Genomic DNA, 21,066 nt, shown 5'->3' with positions numbered 1-21,066 from the left:
CTCTAACCACTTTGGGATTTACACAAATTTGAACATGTTTTAATGTTTTTTTTGTACAGAGACATGGCAGACCAGAAAAGAACAGAACTACGGGACTGTATTTTAGTGATGGAAAATGCAGTGTTGACTACATTTTGGTATATAGGAAATCTAACCTGCAGACGGAGAAGAGAGAGGTGTTTGAAAGAAATATCAGAGCTGAGGGACTGCACATGGAAAAGGAGGTAAGTCTTTTTATTTTACACTAAACTGAACAGCATTGTATGAAGGGGCCCTTTTACTAAGCAGCGTAAGCGTCTACGGGCGCCCAATGGCTGCCAAAATGGCTTTTGCGGTAATTTCATTTTTTGTGCGCGTCCAATAAATAATTTTTTTTGCTGCGTGTATCGGACGCGCGACAAGTGGCTTTTGGTGCACGTAGGTCATTACCGCCTGGTTACCGCATGAGACTTTATCACTAGGTTAATGGCTAGTGGTAAGATCTCAGACCCAAAATGGACGCGCGGCAATTTTCATTTTGCAAAAAAAAAAAAAAAAGGCCTTTTTTACATGTGCGCTGAAAAATGATTCTGCGCGTGCCCAACCCCCGCCCCTACACTACCGCAGGCCATTTTTCAGCGCGCCTTAGTAAAAGGACTCCTAAATTTGCAAATTGACCATTAGTGATCATGAATTCAAACAGCTTCAGACCATAATAGCAATTTTAAAAATATTGTTTTATAGATGTCTTTTTGGTTGGCAGTAGGGCTGTGCAAAAAGCAAGAAAAGTTTGGTTAGTGTTTGTGTGTTTCATGAATTTTTCCTGATTTTGGATGTTTTTTTTTTTGTTAGTTTCACACATTCATTTTAATAGGAAATTTTTAATGTACATTACATGGGATATTTACTAAACTGCAGAAAGTTTTTGCTCTTTCTGTACCTTCACTGCTAAATTTAAGGTGTAGTAAGTGCAAAACCTTTCAATAACTGTCAGGGGCATAGCTAGCATATGGCCTTCATTTACCACACAGGGCAAACAATTACCAGTTGGGTCCCTGCTATATGGTTTGGGAGATCCACCTCCCTCAAAGGACAGCCCCTTCAGCACATAACCCTCCTAGATCAGACACTCCCTTTAAAACCCCCATCAAAGACCATCCCGTAACTGTCCTCCCCTCCCCCTAGCACTTACTGGGGCAGCTCTGATAATCTAATGGAATGGGTAGTAACCTGTGCTATTGACAGCCTTGACCGTCTGGTGAAACATGGCCATGTCAGGCAACGCTGTTTAACACCTGGGAGTTTTTGAAGAATTAATAAAGACTGCTTTCTTAAAAGTCTGCTTCTCCTCTGTTCTTCACCTTGGATATTGTGGCCTATTTGCCTTGTTGCAGTTAGACACCTAAGTGTTCTAATGCATAATTGCAAAGGAGGTGGTCCCATGGGAGGGGCATAGGCAGGAAGACAACATTGGCTAAGCATCCTCCCCTTTTGGCTTCCCCATAAAAGGTACTACTACTTATCATTTCTATAGTGCTACTAGATGTACGCAGCGCTGTACACTTGAACATGAAGAGATAGTCCCTGCTTGATAGAGCTTAGAATCTAATTAGGACAGACAAACAGGACAAACAAGAGAAAAGGGAATATTAAAGTGAGGATGATAAAATAAGGGTTAGGAGTTAAAAGCAGCATCAAAAAGGTGGGCTTTTAGCTTAGATTTAAAGACGGCCAGAGATGGAGCTTGACGTACCGGCTCAGGAAGTCTATTCCAGGCATATGGTGCAGCAAGATAAAAGGAACGGAGTCTGGATTTAGCAGTGGAGGAGAAGGGTGCAGATAAGAGAGATTTACCAAGTGAACGGAGTTCCCGGGGAGGAATGTAGGGAGAGATGAGAGTGGAGAGGTACTGAGGAGCTGCAGAGTGAATGCACTTATAGGTCAATAAGAGGAGTTTGAACTGTATGCGGAAACGGATAGGAAGCCAGTGAAGTGACTTGAGGAGAAGGCTAATATGAGCATAACGACGCTGGCGGAATATTAGTCGTGCAGCAGAATTTTGAACAGATTGAAGAGGAGAGAGATGGCTAAGTGGGAGACCTGTGAGAAGCAAGTTGCAATAGTCTAAGCGAGAGGTGATAAGAGTGTGGATAAGGGTTCTGGTAGTATGCTCAGAAAGGAAAGGGCGAAATTTGGTGATGTTATAGAGAAAAAAGACAGGTTTTAGCAGTCTGTTGAATATGTGCAGAGAGGGAGGAGTCGAAGATGACCCCAAGGTTAAGAGTTGACGAGACAGGAAGGATGAGAGTGTTATCCACAGAAATAGAGAATGGGGGAGGAGGAGGAGAGGTTGGTTTAGGGGGAAAGATAAGAAGCTCAGTCTTGGTCATGTTTAGTTTCAGATGGCGCTGAGACATCCAGGCAGCAATGTCAGACAGGCAGGCTGATACTTTGGCCTGGGTTTCAGCTGAGATTTCTGGTGTGGAGAGGTAGATCTGGGAGTCATCAGCGTAAAGGGGGAAAGGGAAATGGAACTTGATATATCACCTTTCTGTGGTATTTTGCAACTACGTTCAAAGCGGCTTACATATATACAGGTACTTATTTTGTACCTGGGGCGATGGAGGGTTAAGTGACTTGCCCACAGTCACAAGGAGTTGCAGTGGGAATTGAACCCAGTTCCCCAGAATCAAAGTCCGCTGCACTAACCACTAGGCTACTCCTGCACTCAAGATGATACTGAAAACCATGGGATGAGATCAGAGTACCAAGGGAAGAAGTATAGATGGAGAAAAGAAGAGGTTCCAGGACAGATCCCTGAAGTACACCAACTGACAGTGGGATAGAAGTAGAGAAGGATCCACTAGAGTATACACTAAAGGTACGCTGGGAGAGATATGAAGAAAGCCATGAAAGAACAGAGCCCTGAAATCCAGGTGAGGACAGCGTATCAAGGAGTAGGTTGTGATCAACAGTGTCAAAGGTAGCAGATAGATCGAGAAGGATGAGGATAGAACAGAGACCTTTGGATCTGGCTAGGAACAGGTCATTGGAGACTTTAGCAAGCGCTGTTTCAGTTGAATGAAGGGGGCGAAAGCCAGATTGAAGTGGATCAAGAATAGCTTGAGAGGAAAGAAAGTCAAGGCAAGGTACATATTTCTTTGTTGCTTTAGTTGGTGTCCCTGTCTTACTGAATGGGTATTTATCTTTAATATTATTTAATAGTGTGAGCCATAAAACAATGTAATTGTGTTGGTGCCGATGTACTTTTTCCAAACTCTTAGTTTGTAATATGGCAGTGACAAACAATAAAAACCAATGAGGCTTTATCAGATCTTTCTGATTTGGCAGTTCATTCCTATTATCAACAAAACTCCTGCTTAGCACGTAATATCTGAATAATGCATCTGACACGGTGATTTTTTTTGCACACAAGATTCTTCTTGCAGTTTTACTTGTGTTTTTTCACCAATGTATCGTGTATATATATATATTTTTTATTTGTACTCCGTGCTTTCCCGCTCATGGCAGGCTCAATGCAGCTTAGGCATTTAGTTGTACCTGGGGCAATGGAGGGTTAAGTGACTTGCCCTGAGTTACAAGGAGCTGCCTGTGTCTGCAGTGGGAATCGAACCCAGTTCCCCAGGACCAAAGTCCACCACACTAACCACTAGGCCACTCCTCCACTAGCAACATTCCATGTAGAAGCCTGCCCGTGCAGGACGTCAGACTCACAGAAACAGAAGCCTGCACGGCTGCAAGGGCAGGCTTCTACATGGAATGTTGCTAGTGGAATAACAACATTAACATTCCATGTAGAATCTCAAATAGTAGCAACATTCCATCTAGAATCTCCACTAGTAGCAACATTCCATGTAGAATCTGAAATAGGGAAAGGGACCTGGACTTGATATGCTGCCTTTCTGTGGGGTTTACATATTATATACAGGTACTTATTTGTACCTGGGGCAATGGAGGGTTAAGTGACTTGCCCAGAGTCACAAGGAGCTGCCTGTGCCTGCAGTGGGAATCGAACCCAGTTCCCCAGGACCAAAGTCCACCACTTTGTCACTCCTCCATATTCACCAATCATCAGTCTTTTTAAAGGCTTGATTTGGATCAGCTCTACCTACTGGCGTTTACCACAAACAGACTCCTGAGGCAGGCGTTTATCGCCGAAACATGGTGCCGTGTCTAGTCTTATCTTCCACCATTAAAGAACATTTTTATTCCTTATTTTTTCATCTCCTTGGTCTCTTTGGAAGTGTCCCGTTGGTCACGCTACTCCTCTGTTTCTGCTATACTTACTCTGAGACAGGTGTGCAAACTCTATGTATGCATACAAATATTTTATAAAGTATGCAACTACACTGCAACTCCGCCCCTGTTCCACCCAGACTATATCTTCCGGGAATACCTACACACGGTGCACATATAAGTCTGCATTAGAGAATGACACAGGCCCCCTTTTACCACAGCTTAGTAAGAGGACCCCTAAGATAGCCACGTAAATAGGACTATATAAAACACAGTCCTATTTTTATAAGGTTCATCGTAGCTGGATAAGTGTTGAATATCACACGTAACTGGCTATGTTTTAGCTGGCCGTCTACGCCATTGCCTGCTGAATATTGACCCATAAAATTAAAAATTGCTACCAATTCCTATAAATTGTTAAAAATTCCTATAAAAATGTTTTATTTTAGATCATCTGAAGAGGAAAGAATTGAAAGGAACCAGATTTGAAACCTTTACATAGTAACATAGTAGATGACGGCAGAAAAAGACCCACACGGTCCATCCAGTCTGCCCAAGATAAACTCATATGTGCTACTTTTTGTGTATACCTTACCTTGATTTGTATCTGCCATTTTCAGGGCACAGACCGTAGAAGTCTGCCCAGCACTAGCCCCGCCTCCCAGCCCCGGCTCTGCCACCCAATCTCGGCTAACAAGGGATAGGAGGGAGTGATTCAACCTAACTGAAATCGTTTGACCTGCAGCCAGGATAGACCTAGTGTGACTCGCAACCTGCATGGCTCACAAAACTAACACACAGCAGCTAGCAGGGGATGTGCATTTGTTAGCGTGATTCCAGTTCATTACTGTGCCTTAAAAAAATGAGGGCATGATGTATCCCATATTAACCTATTACTGTAACTAATGCATTTAAGTCAATTAACATATGTTAAAAAGTTCAAATGCATATTAAAAACTTTTAATTAAAACAAAGGTGAGATTTTAACAGAAAAAAATGCATAAATTGGGGAAAAGCTCAAATGAACCTAAAATGAACAAAAAATGTGCATAAAGGAAAAATAAATGCATAAGACAGGCCTAATTTACTGCTGTATGATGCCTGAGACCAAAACAGAGTGAACATTTTTGCTTTCCTCCTACAGTCTTCTGTCACAAACAGCGACATCATATTTGTGAAGCTGCATGCACCCTGGGAGGTACTGGGCAGATATGCAGAACTGATGAATGTGAGAATGCCTTTCAGGTAGGCATAAATGGTGTTTGCTTTTGTCATTTCCTAGTATAAAATGTATTGTTGCTCCCTTTGTGACAAGTGAAAATTGTGACTAGAGTGGCAGGCTGAGAAACTGGGAAGCCAGAGTTCAAATTCCCCTGTCACATCTTGGCAGTGCGTTTTTGCTAGCAAAATAGGTGCCGGTACTTAAATGCCAGGCCACCCTTCAGAGGTGGGGTAATCACTGAGGAACCCAGCCCACAATAGCCAGGCCCCCTGCAACCAGTCACAGAATCTATGGCAAGGCAGAATTGTTGTGTAGAGCCTGAGCTCTTTCACTAAAACTTGGGGACCATGGGTCAATGTTAGCAGACAATGGAAAAGGTGCCGGTACTCAGTACCCCCAAGTACCCCCTCAAAAAAAGCCCTGCGCCTTGGGCAAGTCACATAACCCTGCATTGCCTCGGGTACAAACTGACTCTTCTCAGTTTAACAGAGTAGAGGAGTAGTCTAGTGGTTAGAGCACCCGACTGACAACCAGGGAAGCCCAGTTCAAATCTTTCTGCTATTCCTTGAGACCTTGGGCAAATCACTTAGGGATCCTTTCACCAAGCTGCGGGAAGAAGGGCCCTGCGCTAGTGGGGGAGAGGTGCGTTTTCCCATGCGCCAGGGCCCTTTTTATCACAGCGAGTAAAAAGACACATGGCCATGCGGTAAGAGAACTCTTACTGCATGGCTATGCGACAGGGAGCCCTTACTGCCACCCACTGAGGTGGCGATAATAGCTCCCGCGCTAACCCGGCGGTAACCAGGCAGCACACGGTGATGCCCGAATACTGCCATGCAAACCATTTCCGGGGGTTTTCTTGGGGCGGGACTACTGCTGGCGGCTGCACTGGGCCGGAGGTAGTCCTGGAAAAGCAAATGGTAAGCCCGCGGCAGGGGAGGGTTGGCGGCAGGAGGGGGGTCGAAGGGGTTGATGGCGGGGGGGGGGGGGGGGCAAGGCCAAATCTATGGGGGTCCATGCCCCCGTGGCCCCACATAGCTACGTCCCTGGTGTAGTTATAGAATATGACCCAGTGCATGTAAATCTACGTGCCAGGATTTACACCATGTTTTCAGACTCCGCTCCTTCTATCTCGCTGCACCTTATGCCTGGAATAGGCTTCCTGAGCCATTACATCTAGCTCCATCCCTCGCAGCCTTCAAATCCGGGCTAAAGGCCTACCTGTTTGATGCTGCTTTCGACTCCTGACTTGTAACTTTTATCTTATCCTTATGTGTCCTTCTGTCTGTCCTTCCCTTATCCTTTTTGGTCCTGTCTGTTTGTCCTGATTTAGATTGTAAGCTCTTTTGAGCAGGGACTGTCTTTCTTCTTCATGTTCAATTGTAAAGCGCTGCGTATGACTGGTAGCACTATAAAAGTGATTTATAGTAGTAGTTTTCATTGGTGTAAATGGATGCACAAAGTTTTAGGCGCTGATATATCAACTAAGCTTATTTTAGGCACAGATTATAGAATACGCTTGGTTGGCACTGATTTCAGTGCCGATTTTGTAGGCACCATGTATAGAATCTCCCCCATAGGGCCTTATTCGATAAAGGTTATGCCCCTAAATTTACGCTCCTAAATTTATGCTTATAAATTTAGGAGCATAATTTGGCAAACGCCTTTACGGTGCTGTGTAAGCCACATTGAGCCTGCAAATAGGTGGGAAAATGTGGAGTACAAATGCAGCAAATAAATAAATGTTGAATCTATGAGTATAATAGGCCCTAAATTAGGAGCATAAATTACTCTCGTAATTTAGGAGCATAAATTTAAGAGCTTACATTTAGGAGTGTAAATTTAGGAGCATAACCTTAGGAGCATAACCTTATTCTAGAACATGTGTATGTAAGTGGCAGAGGCGTAGCCAGACTTTGGTGGGAGGGGGGTCCAGAGCCCAAGGTGAGGGGGCACATTTTAGCCCTCCCCGGCGCCGCCGACCCCCCCCCCCCCCCACTGCCGCCGCCACCACCACTACCACCATCAACTTTGACCCCCCCGCCGACGACCCTCTCGACCCCCTTCCCGCCGCCAACCCTCCCCCGCCGTTACCTACCTTTGCTGGCGGGGGACCCCAACCCCCGCCAGCCGAAGTCCTCTTCTTCCTTCGTTCTGTTTCTGAGTCTGACGTCCTGAGTCTGAGGACCTCGGCGGAGGTTGGGTTCCCCCGCCAGCAAAGGTAGCAGACGGCGATGGTGGGTTGACGGTGGAAGGAGGGGGTTGAGAGGGTTGTCGGCAGGGGGTCCAGGGCCAAATCTACGGGGGCCCAGGCCCCGTGGCCCAACATAGTTACGCCCCTGGTAAGTGGTAAGTCATGCCTCTGATCTGCCAATACTCTTCCCAAGTCCACGCCCCCTTGCAGTTGCACGCTATGGATTTTGCACTCACAAGTTCTAGAATGCTGACTAAGTGCAGTTACTTGCAGATCTGCCAATTAGTACCAATTAATAGTAATTCTATCCAAATATTACTTGTTGATATCAATTAGCAGCTCATTATTTAAATTAAATTGCACATATAACTGCCACTCTTTCGTATGCAACTTTGCGAGCTAAGCATAAGGCTGGGCATGTAACTTTTTAGAATCAGGGTGATGGTACTGATATTATTGGCCTTCTTCACCCTGATATTTGACGCATCTGTACATTTGTATACATATAATTATGGACTAAATTCTATAAATTGCACCTAAAAAAAATCGGCATTGAAGAAAAGAGCTATGCGCTATTTTATAAATGGTACTGAAAGTTAGGTGCCATTTATAGACTACCGTTTAGCGCGACCATTTACACCAACAAAACCATGGTGTAAATGTCCCCTTTATTCTATAACAACATGCATAAATTAAAGGAATTTTCTTGATCCTCCCATGACCCTCCCATGGCTGTGCCCCTTTTTGGACCCCTGCGTAATTTTTACGTGTGGATCTTGGAGCCTAAATTTATGCATGAGAATTTTAATTAAAGCAAATTAGCACTGATAATTCATAGGGCCAAATTCTCGGTGCCAATTGACTTGTTATTCAATTAAATTGTGTGCGTCCAAATTTGTATGCTCAATTTTAAGTGACATTTATATAATTCAAGAGTTATGTGTATAATTTATAGTAGTATATTCTGTAACACCTCTCCGGTGCTATGTAAGGCACATTGAGCCTACAAATAGGTGGGAAAATGTGGGATATAAATGTAACAAATAAATAAAATATTCAGCAGTGTAAGCTATCTGTATAGTGTGACTGATTATAGGAATAATTTAAAAATGTCTAGGTTAGACATTTTCTAAATTTTCCCCCAGATGTTTTTCTGAAAATTGATCTGAATGTGTATTAAATCACATTAACCCGTGCTAATAAATTTAGTTTCAAGGCTGTACCTGGGATAATGACAGGAAAGTTACTTCATAAATAGCGTCAGTGGGCAACACAGGATTTGAATTCTGGCGTTCTCAGACCACTGCTCTGAGTAATAAGCTGCTACTTCACTTCTGATACAGAGGATATCATTATTAAACACAGACTAGTCTTTTGGAGACTGCTTGGTTTTGGTATTACATGTGTATGTCTGAGAGGGGAAGGCGTTAAACTGTAAATGTCAAAATTCACTGAGAATGTAGAGATTTCTTATGTGAATACTTAAAGTAAGGACCTCTGAAATCCATTGTAACCTGGTATAGAGTGGAGATTTTCTGTTAATCAGGGTGCCAGCTTGCAGCCATTGATCACTGACTTGCAACATTTTTTAACTTGCTTCCTTTTTCTCCTTGTAGCTGGAGTGAAAGGGGAACCTCCCCCCGTCTCCCCCCTCCCACCCATCTTGGTACTGTTTTGTAAGAAAATTACCATCTGCTGTTATAATTAGATTGGGAAATATCTAGTATCACTTCAAATATGTGTGTGTGTGAAAATGAATGAAAACTTAAGAATGATTTTTAAAATGTTATATTGAAAAGAGAAGATTTTAATCTTCAAAACACATGGAGGCTATTTTATAAAGAAAAACAGGCACCAACTTTTCTTTATGAAATACTGGGCTAGGTAGCAAAACATGCATGTACGCAGGCGTGGAAACTTCACCATCACTAGACATGGTGTAAGTGCCTGGGCCTAAATTTCATAGGCCCTGATATTCAGACCATGGGAGATAGCCCGGCTGTCTCTCGCAGTCCCTGCTGAACCTGGATATTCAACGCCGGGCTGTTTCTGGTGAATATCCAATTTTTTTTTTTTGTGGCCAGTTTGAAGATAACCGGCTATGTCGAAATTTAGACATAGCCGGCTATCTTTAAACCGGCCAAAGATATATCATGGTTTGATGCAACCAAATATGACCGTCAAACCTGGTTTAGAAATCGGCGGATAGCTGGTTATATTGCGTGATATAACCGGTTATCCGCCAGCCGCTAACCACGGATATTCAGCAGAGGATAGCCGGTTATCCTCTGCTCAATATCGGCGGATAGCCGGTTAAGCGTTATTTGACCGGTCAGCATCTGATCTGACCAGTTAAATAGTGCTAAATATCAGGCGGATAGTATTTTATAATCTAGAAGTTGTGCTTTTCCCACACTCTGCCCAGACTGATCCCATGTGCCATTGATTCTACACACATACACTTATAAAAGTGCACCCTGGGAAAAAAAAACCCTTCTAGGCACATATGTGACCACATGTGCATGTAACATACAAAAATACTGGCATTTATATACATTCTTAGTGCCCAAAGCCAGGCGCATCCTTATACAATTACACTCTGTGTCAGTGGTTCCCAAAGCTGTGCTGGGGGAGGTTTTCAGGATATCCACAATGAATATTCATGAGATAGATTTACATGCACCTCCTTTACTGCATGCAAATCTCTCTCATGGATATTCATTATGGATATCCTGAAAACCTGACTGGCTGGGGTTCCCCTAAGACAGGTTGAGAAACCACTGCTCTATGTGCTACCTGCTCTTGTGTCCACTGTTCCCTCTAACACCTCCTTTACTGCATGCAAATCTCTCTCATGGATATTCATTATGGATATCCTGAAAACCTGACTGGCTGGGGTTCCCCTAAGACAGGTTGAGAAACCACTGCTCTATGTGCTACCTGCTCTTGTGTCCACTGTTCCCTCTAACACCTCCTTTACTGCATGCAAATCTCTCTCATGGATATTCATTATGGATATCCTGAAAACCTGACTGGCTGGGGTTCCCCTAAGACAGGTTGAGAAACCACTGCTCTATGTGCTACCTGCTCTTGTGTCCACTGTGCCCTCTAACTTGAGTGGGTGTCTTCCAGCTGCATTGCTGCCAGTGGGAGGTGGTGCTTCAATTCTGTGTTTTCAATCACTAGGGCCAGGCAGGTTCCCTGGAGTCTACAGAACATGCCTGTCCCTCACTATTGAAAACATGATAGTGAAACAGCACCACCCACTGGCAGGACTGTAGATGGAGGACTCCCTTTCAGCTTAGAGGGAACAATACCTATGTCTGCAGCTTTAAGATTTTTACAGCTGAATTAATTGATGGTAGATAATTGTTGAGTCACAAAATAACACTTTGAGGGGCAATTCTATAAAAGGGTGCCTATAAAGAGAGATATGTATGAACTTTTCTCCATAGAATTCAAGCATAACATGCCAGACACACCTAGAATTAAGGCACAATCACTTTCATCGTAGAACTAGAGTAAATGCGCCTAAATCACAAAAGAATGCATGTAGAGTATCATAATCTACGTACATAACTTTGCACCCTGCCCATGCTTTGCCCCAACTTTGCTGATATATTTCCACCCTCAAATTATGCACCATCACATTTAGACCCCATTGTATATAATAGCATGTAGCTGGAATGTTGACATTTATTTACATATATGCACTCATATGCGCTTACATGATGGGCCCAATATTTAGCCAGTGGAGATCAGTGATTTGCTGACTGACACCAGCGGTAAACCCATAATTCCAATGCCAGGCCATGTTCTGGGCATTAAATTTCTGGGTTTGTGGAGCCGGCTAACACATAGCTGGTTAAGGGGCCCTTTTACAAAGCTACGGGAGGGCTAACACATAGGTAGCACACACCAAATTAGCACTACTGCTTGGGTACCGCATGTGCCCGGTGGTAATTCTGAGTTTGGCGTGCGCCGAATCCCACGGGAGAAAATATTTTTCTAGTTTCTACCACGGAAGGCGTTCCCGGCAGTAATCAGCAATACGACCACATTGGTGCATGCTGCACAGTTACCGAGCAGGTAGCACATGAGCCCTTACCGCTAGGTCAGTGGCTGGCGGTAAGGGTTCAGGCCGTAAATAGGCATGCACTAGTTTTAATTTTTTCACACGCCCATTAAAAAATGGCCTTTTTTTCTAGCCACATTAAAAACGGCCCAGCGTGTGCCAAAAAGATACACCCACACTACCACAGGCCACTTTTTACTACGCCTTTGTAAAAGGACCCCTCAGTGCGATATTCAGTACTTAACCAGCTATAGGTTACCACATAAAGATAAGACTGGCATTTATGTGGTCCTGTTTATGTAGTGAAGACAGTGCAGACATGGTAATGCAGAGATAATTGTCTCACTCCCCCTCCATCCCAAAACAGATTAAGCCTCCAATCTACTTCCCAAACTTGGAGGTGACTAGGGAATTCTGAGTCCCGTGAAACTGCTGTTCTCTCCTCCTTTTGAATGCAGACAGTCCCCTTCCCTCATCCCCTAGGTCTTCCAGAACTTACTCTGGTCTGTATTCATAAAACAAAGCCCAGTCGTGTAATTATTTGACAAATGCTTTCAAATGTCTGTACTTTGTTCACTTCAGCTGAAGCAAAAAGGGAGCAGTGTTTATACGAGTTGCAAATAAAGTTCCACATGGCTATTCTCTCTTTTAATCTCTCTTTTTTTAGTCTCTTCCTCCACCTCTTACAGGATTCTATCTTCAATTTCCTTTCCTTCCTTGCTAGTTCATTCTGTAACTGACGATGGGTTTTCTTCTCGACTGGCTTCATTTTTGCTGTTCTTCCAGGAGAAAAATCTATTACCTGCACCGGCGGTATAAGTTCATGAGCAGGTGGGTAACATACTCTTCATCCCACACTTTCTGTGGTGGTTTTAGACTGCTTGTGAAAATGTGAAAGCAGGAAGCGTGGTTGCTAATGGCTATTTTTCTTTTAGTGTGGCTTTTTAAAGAAGTGGAGCTTGGCTGCTGCCATGGTTCAGTGGTAGCACGACATACTGCCGCGTGAAGGACATGGGTTCAAAGGGATGTGCATTCATTAATGTGCATTTGGGGGCCCTTTTACTAAGCTGTGGCAAAAAGTGGCCTGCGGCAATGCAAGCGCGTCTTTCGTGCGTGCACTGGGCCAATTGTTGCCACATCGTGAGAAAAGGGCCTTTTTTAAAGGGGCCCAAAAATGGACGTGCAGTAAAATAAAAACCAGCGTGCATCCATATTCAGCCTGAAAACTTACCGCCACCCATTGACTTAGTGGTAAGGTCTCATGTGCTACCCAGGCGGTAGGCATGCAGCGCACACCCACTGCTGTTTACCGCTGGGTAAGTGCCAAATGGTAGAAAATAGAAAATATTTTCTACTGCGTGTTTTCAGCACATGCCAAATTCAAAATTACCACCTGGGCACGCAGCAGCCGGGTGGTAATGCTGATTTGAAGTGTGCTGGACACGCATAGGCCCTTACATACCTTTGTAAAAGGGCCCCTTGGTTTGCTGGTGTGCCTTAAATAATTTGGGGGCCTTTTTACTAAAATGTGTTAAAATCTGGGCTTAATGCCTTTTAACGTAGGAGTTGCCCAGATTTAATGCATCAGTACTTTGGGCTTTTTACATTTTTTTGAAGGTCCCATGTTAATTTTTCATTGGCACACAGGACATGCAAAAAAAAAAAAAAAAATAGCATGACTGCGTTATCCAGTTAGACATGCTGAATAATGCTTCCATGCCCATTCCCCACCCATGACAAACCTCTTCCCAAAAATTTTTTAAAATAAAAATAATGCATGAATGCACCAGCTGGCCATTTGCAGCAAAATGCTTTAACGTGTTTTGTGGTAAGCCTTTTTTCATGCGCTAAACATGTGTTAGGGCTTTTCACCCTTTAGTAAAAGAGCCCTTTAATGTGTGCAAAATGTTTCAAGTTCAAGTTTAAAGTTTATTTCAAATGTAATATACCGCTTAGGAGATGTTAATCTGGTCGTGAGCCCTTGAGCCCAGGCCGAGGACTCGTATATGGTTTTGGCCAAGGCCTAGGGTAGACCGAACTGACCCTACGCACCACCCCAGCCACCAAGCCCCACACACACACAACAACCAATTCGCAACACCAGAAAATGGGAGATAGAGCAACGGCCTATCGGGAACCTACTCAAACAGAGTCCAAGCATGCGAGCCTCACGGCCGAACAGGAACCAACTCGTACAGTAGAAAGGGAGAAAGAACAACGAAGGGTCCCCCAAGGGAATGGAGCACAAGCAGCGCACACAGCGCTAGTTAGAAACACAAGGGAAAGGGCAAGAGACAGGAGCCTCTAAAGGAATACACATGGCTGTGCCACAGGGCAGACAAGGATACAGGAAGCCCCTCAAGGGAACACTCTAGGCTGTACCATACAGCACACAAAGTAAAGGGAAACCACCTATAAGAATACACAAAGCTGGCCCCACAACACACAGAGATAAAGGGAACTGCTTATAGGAATAAACAAGACTGTGCCACACAGCATACAAGGTAAAGGGAATCCACACACAAGAATACACAAGGCTGACCCCACAACACAGAAGGGAACTGCTTATAGAAAAATACAAGGCTGTGCCACACAGCACACAAGGTAAAGGGAAGAGTAAGCAAACAGAGAAAGCTGCCTTAACACACTCAGATCAGATAAGGAGCACAGCTCACTGGAATCAGGAGACAGACTCAGCAAACAAAGGAAAACAGGCTAAGGTAGAGGCTACTCCTGAAACACAAACTGCAGGAAGCAAACAAAGGGACACTAAAACACACAGGAGCAGATACAAGGACAGGGGAACTGCCAAACGGAGGCAGGACCACAAGGAGCAGAGCCTAAGCTTAGCACAACAAAGGGAACACAGAGAGAGAGGGAACTAATCAAACAAACAAGAACAATACCAGTCACAAGCTTATCACAGACAGCACAACACTAGAGAAGTAGAGAACAGACCAGGTGTAGTGAAGTGAGACAATCAGGCTCATGCTGGGAATATCCAGCACACACACACAGAATCACAAAGCAACGAGGAGAAAAGCAAAACTCCTACGTAAACACAAGTGCCCTAGCACAAACAGGCTTCAGATGAGCAATCAACGCTAAAGCAATGGTTGCAGGGAAAGGTAGGCTTAAGTAGATCTTGGCTTCTAACGTCTGCAGCCATTGGAGCCGACTCTATGGGTGCTATGGGTGCTTGAGCACCCCCAATATTGAGAAAATTCCTTGTATCTGTCCAGGGAAGGGTTATTTCCATTGGGCTTAGCACCCCCATTAATTTTGAAAAGTTGGTTCCTATGTCTGCAGCTACAGACGTCAACTCAAATCCTGACAGGCTAATGAGAGGTGAGTTCCAGCCATTCCCCTGCCTGTTAGCAGAGCGAGTTCCAGACACTCCCCTGCCTGTTTAGCAGAATCATAACAGGAGAGAACTGTCAAAGTGGTTTACAGAAATTATAACACGAGAAGGAAAGGTAAGGAACTACAATAATACAGGAAAGAAAAGGTTAGGAACCGCAGAGAGGGCAAAAGTAGATCTGAAACAGACACTGCACGATACTAGGCCCCCCTTCGCAGTCAGACAGCAAAAGTGCCTAAGACTCAAATGCCTTACAGTTAGGTAGAGAAAGTTCAGCCGGAGGTCCAACAGAATAGAATTCTTGTACACTAAACATCTTTTTCCTGATGGAGGAAAGATGAACAGAATGATATGATAGAACCTAGATAAGATGGCCTTGTGAAGAGTGAAAAACCCTTGAGGGACAATAGGATAGCAAAAATTGGGAAAGATATGTAGGGTGACCTAAGTGAAGGATCTTAAAAAGCAAAACAAGCAGCTTAAAGGATGTTGAATAGGACTCAGGGAGTCATTGCCCTGCCTGCAAAAGAGGGGGAGATATGATATGATCAAAGCACCCAGTGTCTATGAGGAGGTGCAAGGCCGAACTCTGCATTAATTGAAGATGCTGGATGTCTTTTGACTAGTTCTGTGTAGTAGAGCATTGCAGTAATCTAAACTGGAAATTACTAACGCAAGAACAAGATTATGGAGGGCAGATATTCCAAACAGTCGATGAATAGAATATAACATCCATAGTTTGAAAAACAGGTCTTAACAGTTCCTGAGATGTGGAGATGGAAAGATAGTGAGCTATCAAGAGTTTCCCACAGTTCATTAGTGCGCATTAACAGAGTTGTAATGCACATTAGATCATCCATAACCAGGATAGGTAATGGGATTCCCAGAGACAACATATATGCAGTCTCTTGAAAGAGCGGTAATCCCAATTATCATTCAGTGGCAGCACAGTGGAGAGGATATAAAACAATAGAATTGCCCCTGGGTATGAAGGCTCATGGTACCAGATCCCAGCCCCAGTTTCAAATGAGAGAGGAGGTTATCAACATGGGCTACCATTAAGATGTGTTGATTTACTGTTAACCCAGGTTGTTAGTAACTTGGTCTCATTGCATAAAATGGGACCTGTGGTAAAATAGCTTCAGTTAGTGGAAAATAACATGAATTAATTGTAGCCCACGTTGATAACATTCACCCTTAGTGTGAAGAGTTTCAGTCTCTGGTAACAGAGCTGATGTTGTGATGTCAAAATGTGGGATACAAATGTAACAAATAATAATAATAAATAGGCCAAAATGATATGGAGTATATGAACCACAACATGACAGACCTCATCGACCTGCCAACCAGAAACACCACAAAATCTGCACGATCATACCTAAACCTCCACTACCCAAGCAGCAAAGGGCTCAAGTACAAAGCCACCTATGCATCCAACTTTTCCTACTTAAGTGCACAACTATGGAACGCACTACCAAAAGCAGTAAAAACTACACTCAACCACCTAAATTTCTGGAAAGCACTAAAGACAGACCTGTTCAGAAGAGCATACCCCTCCGACCCAACATAAAAATACCTGGTCACCTGTGACACAATGCAACCAAAGACTGTAACAGACATTACATGACTCTTCTTCCCCCTTTCCCTCTCTAAGTTCCCCCCAACTGTACCTCATTCTACCACAATATCACTTTGTATTCATTCATACCATGTATTTGTTCAGACCGTAATCGGCTAACGCCGTTAACGGTTATATGTAAGCCACATTGAGCCTGCAAAAGGTGGGAAAATATGGGATACAAATGTAACAAATAATAATAATGCCTCATTCCACCAAATTCCTAAGAGCCAGCCTCATTAGTGTTGTCACAGTGGCCTGATTGCCTTTACTTGCTCACTTTTATTACATAAAATAGTGATTTTGATTTCTAGAGACATTTTTTTTCTTTAAGTAAGGGGGGAGGTTATCAACATGGGCTACTGTTAAGATGTATTATTTTACTGTTATCCCCAGTCATTAGTAGTAACTAGGGAGCCCTTTTACTAAGCTGTGATATAGAAAGGGCGTAGTGCTGACTTTTCCATTCGCTAAGCCCATTTTTACCACAGTTTTAAAATAGGGCTTTTTCTTTTTATATTTTTTCTGGCCTCGTGCTAATTTGTATTTTTTTTAATTTTGGAGACAGTATCGTCACTAGTGCGCACTATTGCACAACAAGGTGCACTATTGATGAAACAGTGCACCCTACAGTGTGAATTGTGCCCACTGTTGTACAATAGCCTGACTATTGAGCAATAGGTGCAATATTAAAGCAATATCGTATGCTACTGACAATGAACCAGCCCCCCTCCCCCTGAAATTTCAGGTTCTTCCTATCATTTTGAGTTAAAAACAGGAAACAAAAGTGCATCATGAGTGTGTACTGAATTTTATCTAGGGATTTCCATAAAGTTTTACTTAATGTATGAAAAATATCCTCCTATTTTTACAATCATTTTTAGAATATATTTTAACTCAGAAGGGAAAACAAATCATGGCTTTTCAGTGGTGTTATTTCAACTGTTTCGTGTGCTGGTTGACAAATAGATCCTTTGACTTTAAGAACATATTTCTGATTTTAAGTTGATGAAACAATTTTTCAGTTCCATTGAAGATGTCTTGTGGCATATGTGTGCATTCCATAAGAGGTCTAAAATAATTTATGGCAATTATTCAGTTTAAGCTGGAGGCTACTGCCTTCAAATTCCTTGTGTGCTGTTACATTTGTATTTTTTAAATTGTTATTGTTGTTATCCATTTTTATAAAAGAATGATTTAAAATAAAGCAACTATAGCAGTAATTCAAAACATTCAAAGTAGGGTTTTTGTACGTATATTGAGCAGTCAAGCAAACTCAGATGCGGCAGCACTCGGACAGCAGCAAAAAACATGATACCAGCCACAGAAGCCTCAGGGGTCCTTTTGCTAAGGTGCGCCAAAAGTGGCCTGTGCTGGTGTAGACGCAAGTATTGGACATGTGCAGGTTCATTTGTCAGCACACCTGCAAAAAAGGCCTTTTTTTGGGGGTGAAAAATGGACGTGTGGCAAAATGAAAATTGACGCATGTCTATTTGGGGCCTGAGACCTTACCACCACCCATTGACTTAGCGGTAAGGTCTCGCGTGTTAACTAGGCGGTAATTGTCAGCGTGCGTACAATGCTGATTACCACCAGTTAGCGCCGCATACCGGAAATTTTCCAGCATGCAGAGTAGGAACACGTAAAAAATAAAATTACCACCCGGGCCACATGGTAGCCGGGCTGTAGTTCTGAATTGGCGCGCTTTGGGATGGGTAGGCACCTACGTGGCTTAGTAAAAGGGCCCCTAAGAGAACATGCTTTCAAAACCGTTTGTAATTTTACGTTGTTGTAACTGATTTGGCACTGTGGGGCCCTTTTACTAAACTGCGGTAAAGTTTGGATGCAATTGGCGCGCAGTGGGCCATTTTTTACCGCTGCGAGCAGGGGCATAGCCAGACTTCGGCGAGAGGGGGGTCCAGAGCCCGAGGTGAGGGGGGACATTTTAGCCTCCCCCCGGCGCCGCCGACCCCCCGCCATTGCTGCCCTGCCCCCCCGCCGCTGCCACCACCACTACCACCACCAACTTTGACGACCCCTCTCCCGCCAACGACCCTCTCGACCCCCCTCCTGCAGCCAACCCTCCCCCACCGCTGCCATCGTCGCCAACCTTTGCTGGCGGAAGACCCCAATCCCCGCCAGCCAAGGTCCTCTTCTTCCCGCGCAAGGCTTCGTTCTGTTTCTGTGAGTCTGACGTTCTGCATGTACAATGTGCAGGACATCGAAAACAGAACAAAGCCTTTCCGGGAAGAAGAGGACCTCGGCTGGCGGGGAATGGGGTTTCCTGCCAGCAAAGGTAGCCCACGGCGGGGGAGGGTTGGTGGCGGGAGGGGGGGGTCGAGAGGGTTATCAGCAGGGGGGTCCAGGGCCAAATCTATAGGGGCCCTGGCCCCCCTGGCCCTACATAGCTACGCCACTAGCTGCGAGTAGAAAGGCCTTTTTAATTGGGCGGTATATGGCTGTGCGCTAATATTGACAGGAGCATGCAGCTATCTACTACCTGAGCCCTTATTAACACCTATTTATTTGGTGGTAAGGGCTCATGCGTTACTCATGCAGTAATCAGCCAGCACACGGCAATGTAGCCACGCTGCTGATTACCGCCAGGAATGCCCTCCCCCTCATGGTAGAAAAGTTATTTTCTACCACAGGAAACAGCGCAGGCTAACTTTGGAATTACCGCCTGGTGCCCATGCTACCTCAGCAATAGTGTCTATTTAGTGTGTATTACCCGCGTAGTAGCCATACCGCGGCTTAGTGAAAGGGCCCCTAAATTTTGTTAAATAAAAAAACAGGATATAACATTTTAAATTAAATGCACAGGTTTCTCTGTTGAAAAATCTGTGGTTGATTCATATCACACTTAGCTGATATGCAGCTCTGTCTCTGGGCTATATCTGGTGCGAATAGCTGAACTGATATTACAAATAGTTTAAATTGGCTCCCTGAAGAATAGAACACTTTATTCAAATACAGCAGAAAATCTGAATTTATTTTATTGTACTCCAGCTTCAACAGTTCTGTCTTACATTAAGTTTATATGAGAAAAAAATGTGGATAGTTGATCAGTAAGTTTCATTACCAGAAACATAGTTTTGCTATTAATTTTAAAGGACATACATCATAAAGCATTTGGTTTAAATAGCACAAAAATGGGATTGGCCTCATAGATCAGAATCAGGGTTCCATATTGCCATGAGGAGAGATTTTCAAGGGGTCTTTTTCCTAAATTGTGGTGAAAAGTGGCCTTAGCGTGACCTTGAACAGGTTTTTCCTGCATGCTAAGGCCATTTTTACTGCAGCCATAAAATGTCCGTATAAGGAAATGTGACCTCTAGCGGTATGCATGCACTAGGGGTGCCATTTTGAGGATGTGCCGGAATGGGCAGGAGGGACTGAGCATCATTCCTGCCCAAAGACCCCCCATGAACAACCAGTGATTGGTATGGTAGACCCTGCATTAATCAGTTAGCATGCATGTATATGGATTTGCTGTTTTAATGCAGGAACACCCACTTTCTGCTCTCTGACATGCCCCCTCCCTCCCCTCAAAATGTATATATTTTTTGCATTCAGATTACTGTGTGCTAATTTAGCAGTTCCAAGCAAAAAGGAGGGACAGCATAAGTTCCACAAAAAGTCAAAGAACAAGTCAAGGGTAGAAGAATGAAACTGTTCCAAAAAGACACAGGCAAATTAGAAATAAGAGTTCCTCAAAGGTTTATTTGCCAAGAAACAATAAAAATCCACAATATAGTGCAAAGGCAGCCCAACTTCATTCTTCCACTCTAATTTGGCAGTTACCACAGGACACCTGAGCGTAAACCATTTTGAATGATGTTGGCCAGGAAAATGGTATATAAATGCCAAATAAATAAAAAGATCCTGCAGTTTAAAGCCAATGAAGAATATTTCCTGTAACTAATGCAGTCTTCCAGCCAATCAGGATGCTGGGAATCAAACCGAACATTCTTCCTATAACTAATGCAGTCTACCAGCCAATCAGGATGCTGGGAATCAAACCGAACATTCTATTTATTTGATTCACAAAATCTGAGACTTTTGTTGAAGAAGTTCAGAGCAGTTCATGCAGTATCATTAGTGTGGCTTCTCTTCCAACTATCTACATATTGCTAATGTTTTTGTTGTTATTATTAGAGGGACATGGATTAAAGTTTGATTAATTTATTATTTAATTTTCCTTTCATGTATAACAGGGTGGAGAAACAGATAAGCAGGTTTCGGGGATGGCTACCTAGAAAGCCCATGAAACTGGACAAAGAAACATTGCCAGACCTGGAGGAGAATGACTGCTACACTGCCCCCTTCAGCCAACAACGGATCCACCAGTAAGTCTTTC

General features: G+C 43.7%; 1 protein-coding gene across 1 annotated transcript in view; it reads left to right on the top strand.

Annotated features, from left to right (window-relative positions):
- Nucleotides 1–21,066, top strand: part of ANO4 (anoctamin 4) — a 223,269-nt gene that overhangs the window by 97,691 nt on the left and 104,512 nt on the right. Inside the window, exons 5-8 of the mRNA XM_030214891.1 lie at nucleotides 71–224; nucleotides 5,381–5,481; nucleotides 12,514–12,558; nucleotides 20,924–21,055. Of these exons, the coding sequence (XP_030070751.1) occupies nucleotides 71–224; nucleotides 5,381–5,481; nucleotides 12,514–12,558; nucleotides 20,924–21,055 (432 nt within the window). The remainder of the gene's footprint in view (nucleotides 1–70; nucleotides 225–5,380; nucleotides 5,482–12,513; nucleotides 12,559–20,923; nucleotides 21,056–21,066) is intronic.

Source organism: Microcaecilia unicolor, chromosome 9 (genome assembly GCF_901765095.1).
Source record: "Microcaecilia unicolor chromosome 9, aMicUni1.1, whole genome shotgun sequence".
Classification (NCBI taxonomy): Eukaryota; Metazoa; Chordata; class Amphibia; order Gymnophiona; family Siphonopidae; genus Microcaecilia; species Microcaecilia unicolor.
The sequence above is the reverse complement of the archived record's forward strand: the minus strand, read 5'-3'. Positions and strand labels throughout refer to the sequence as shown.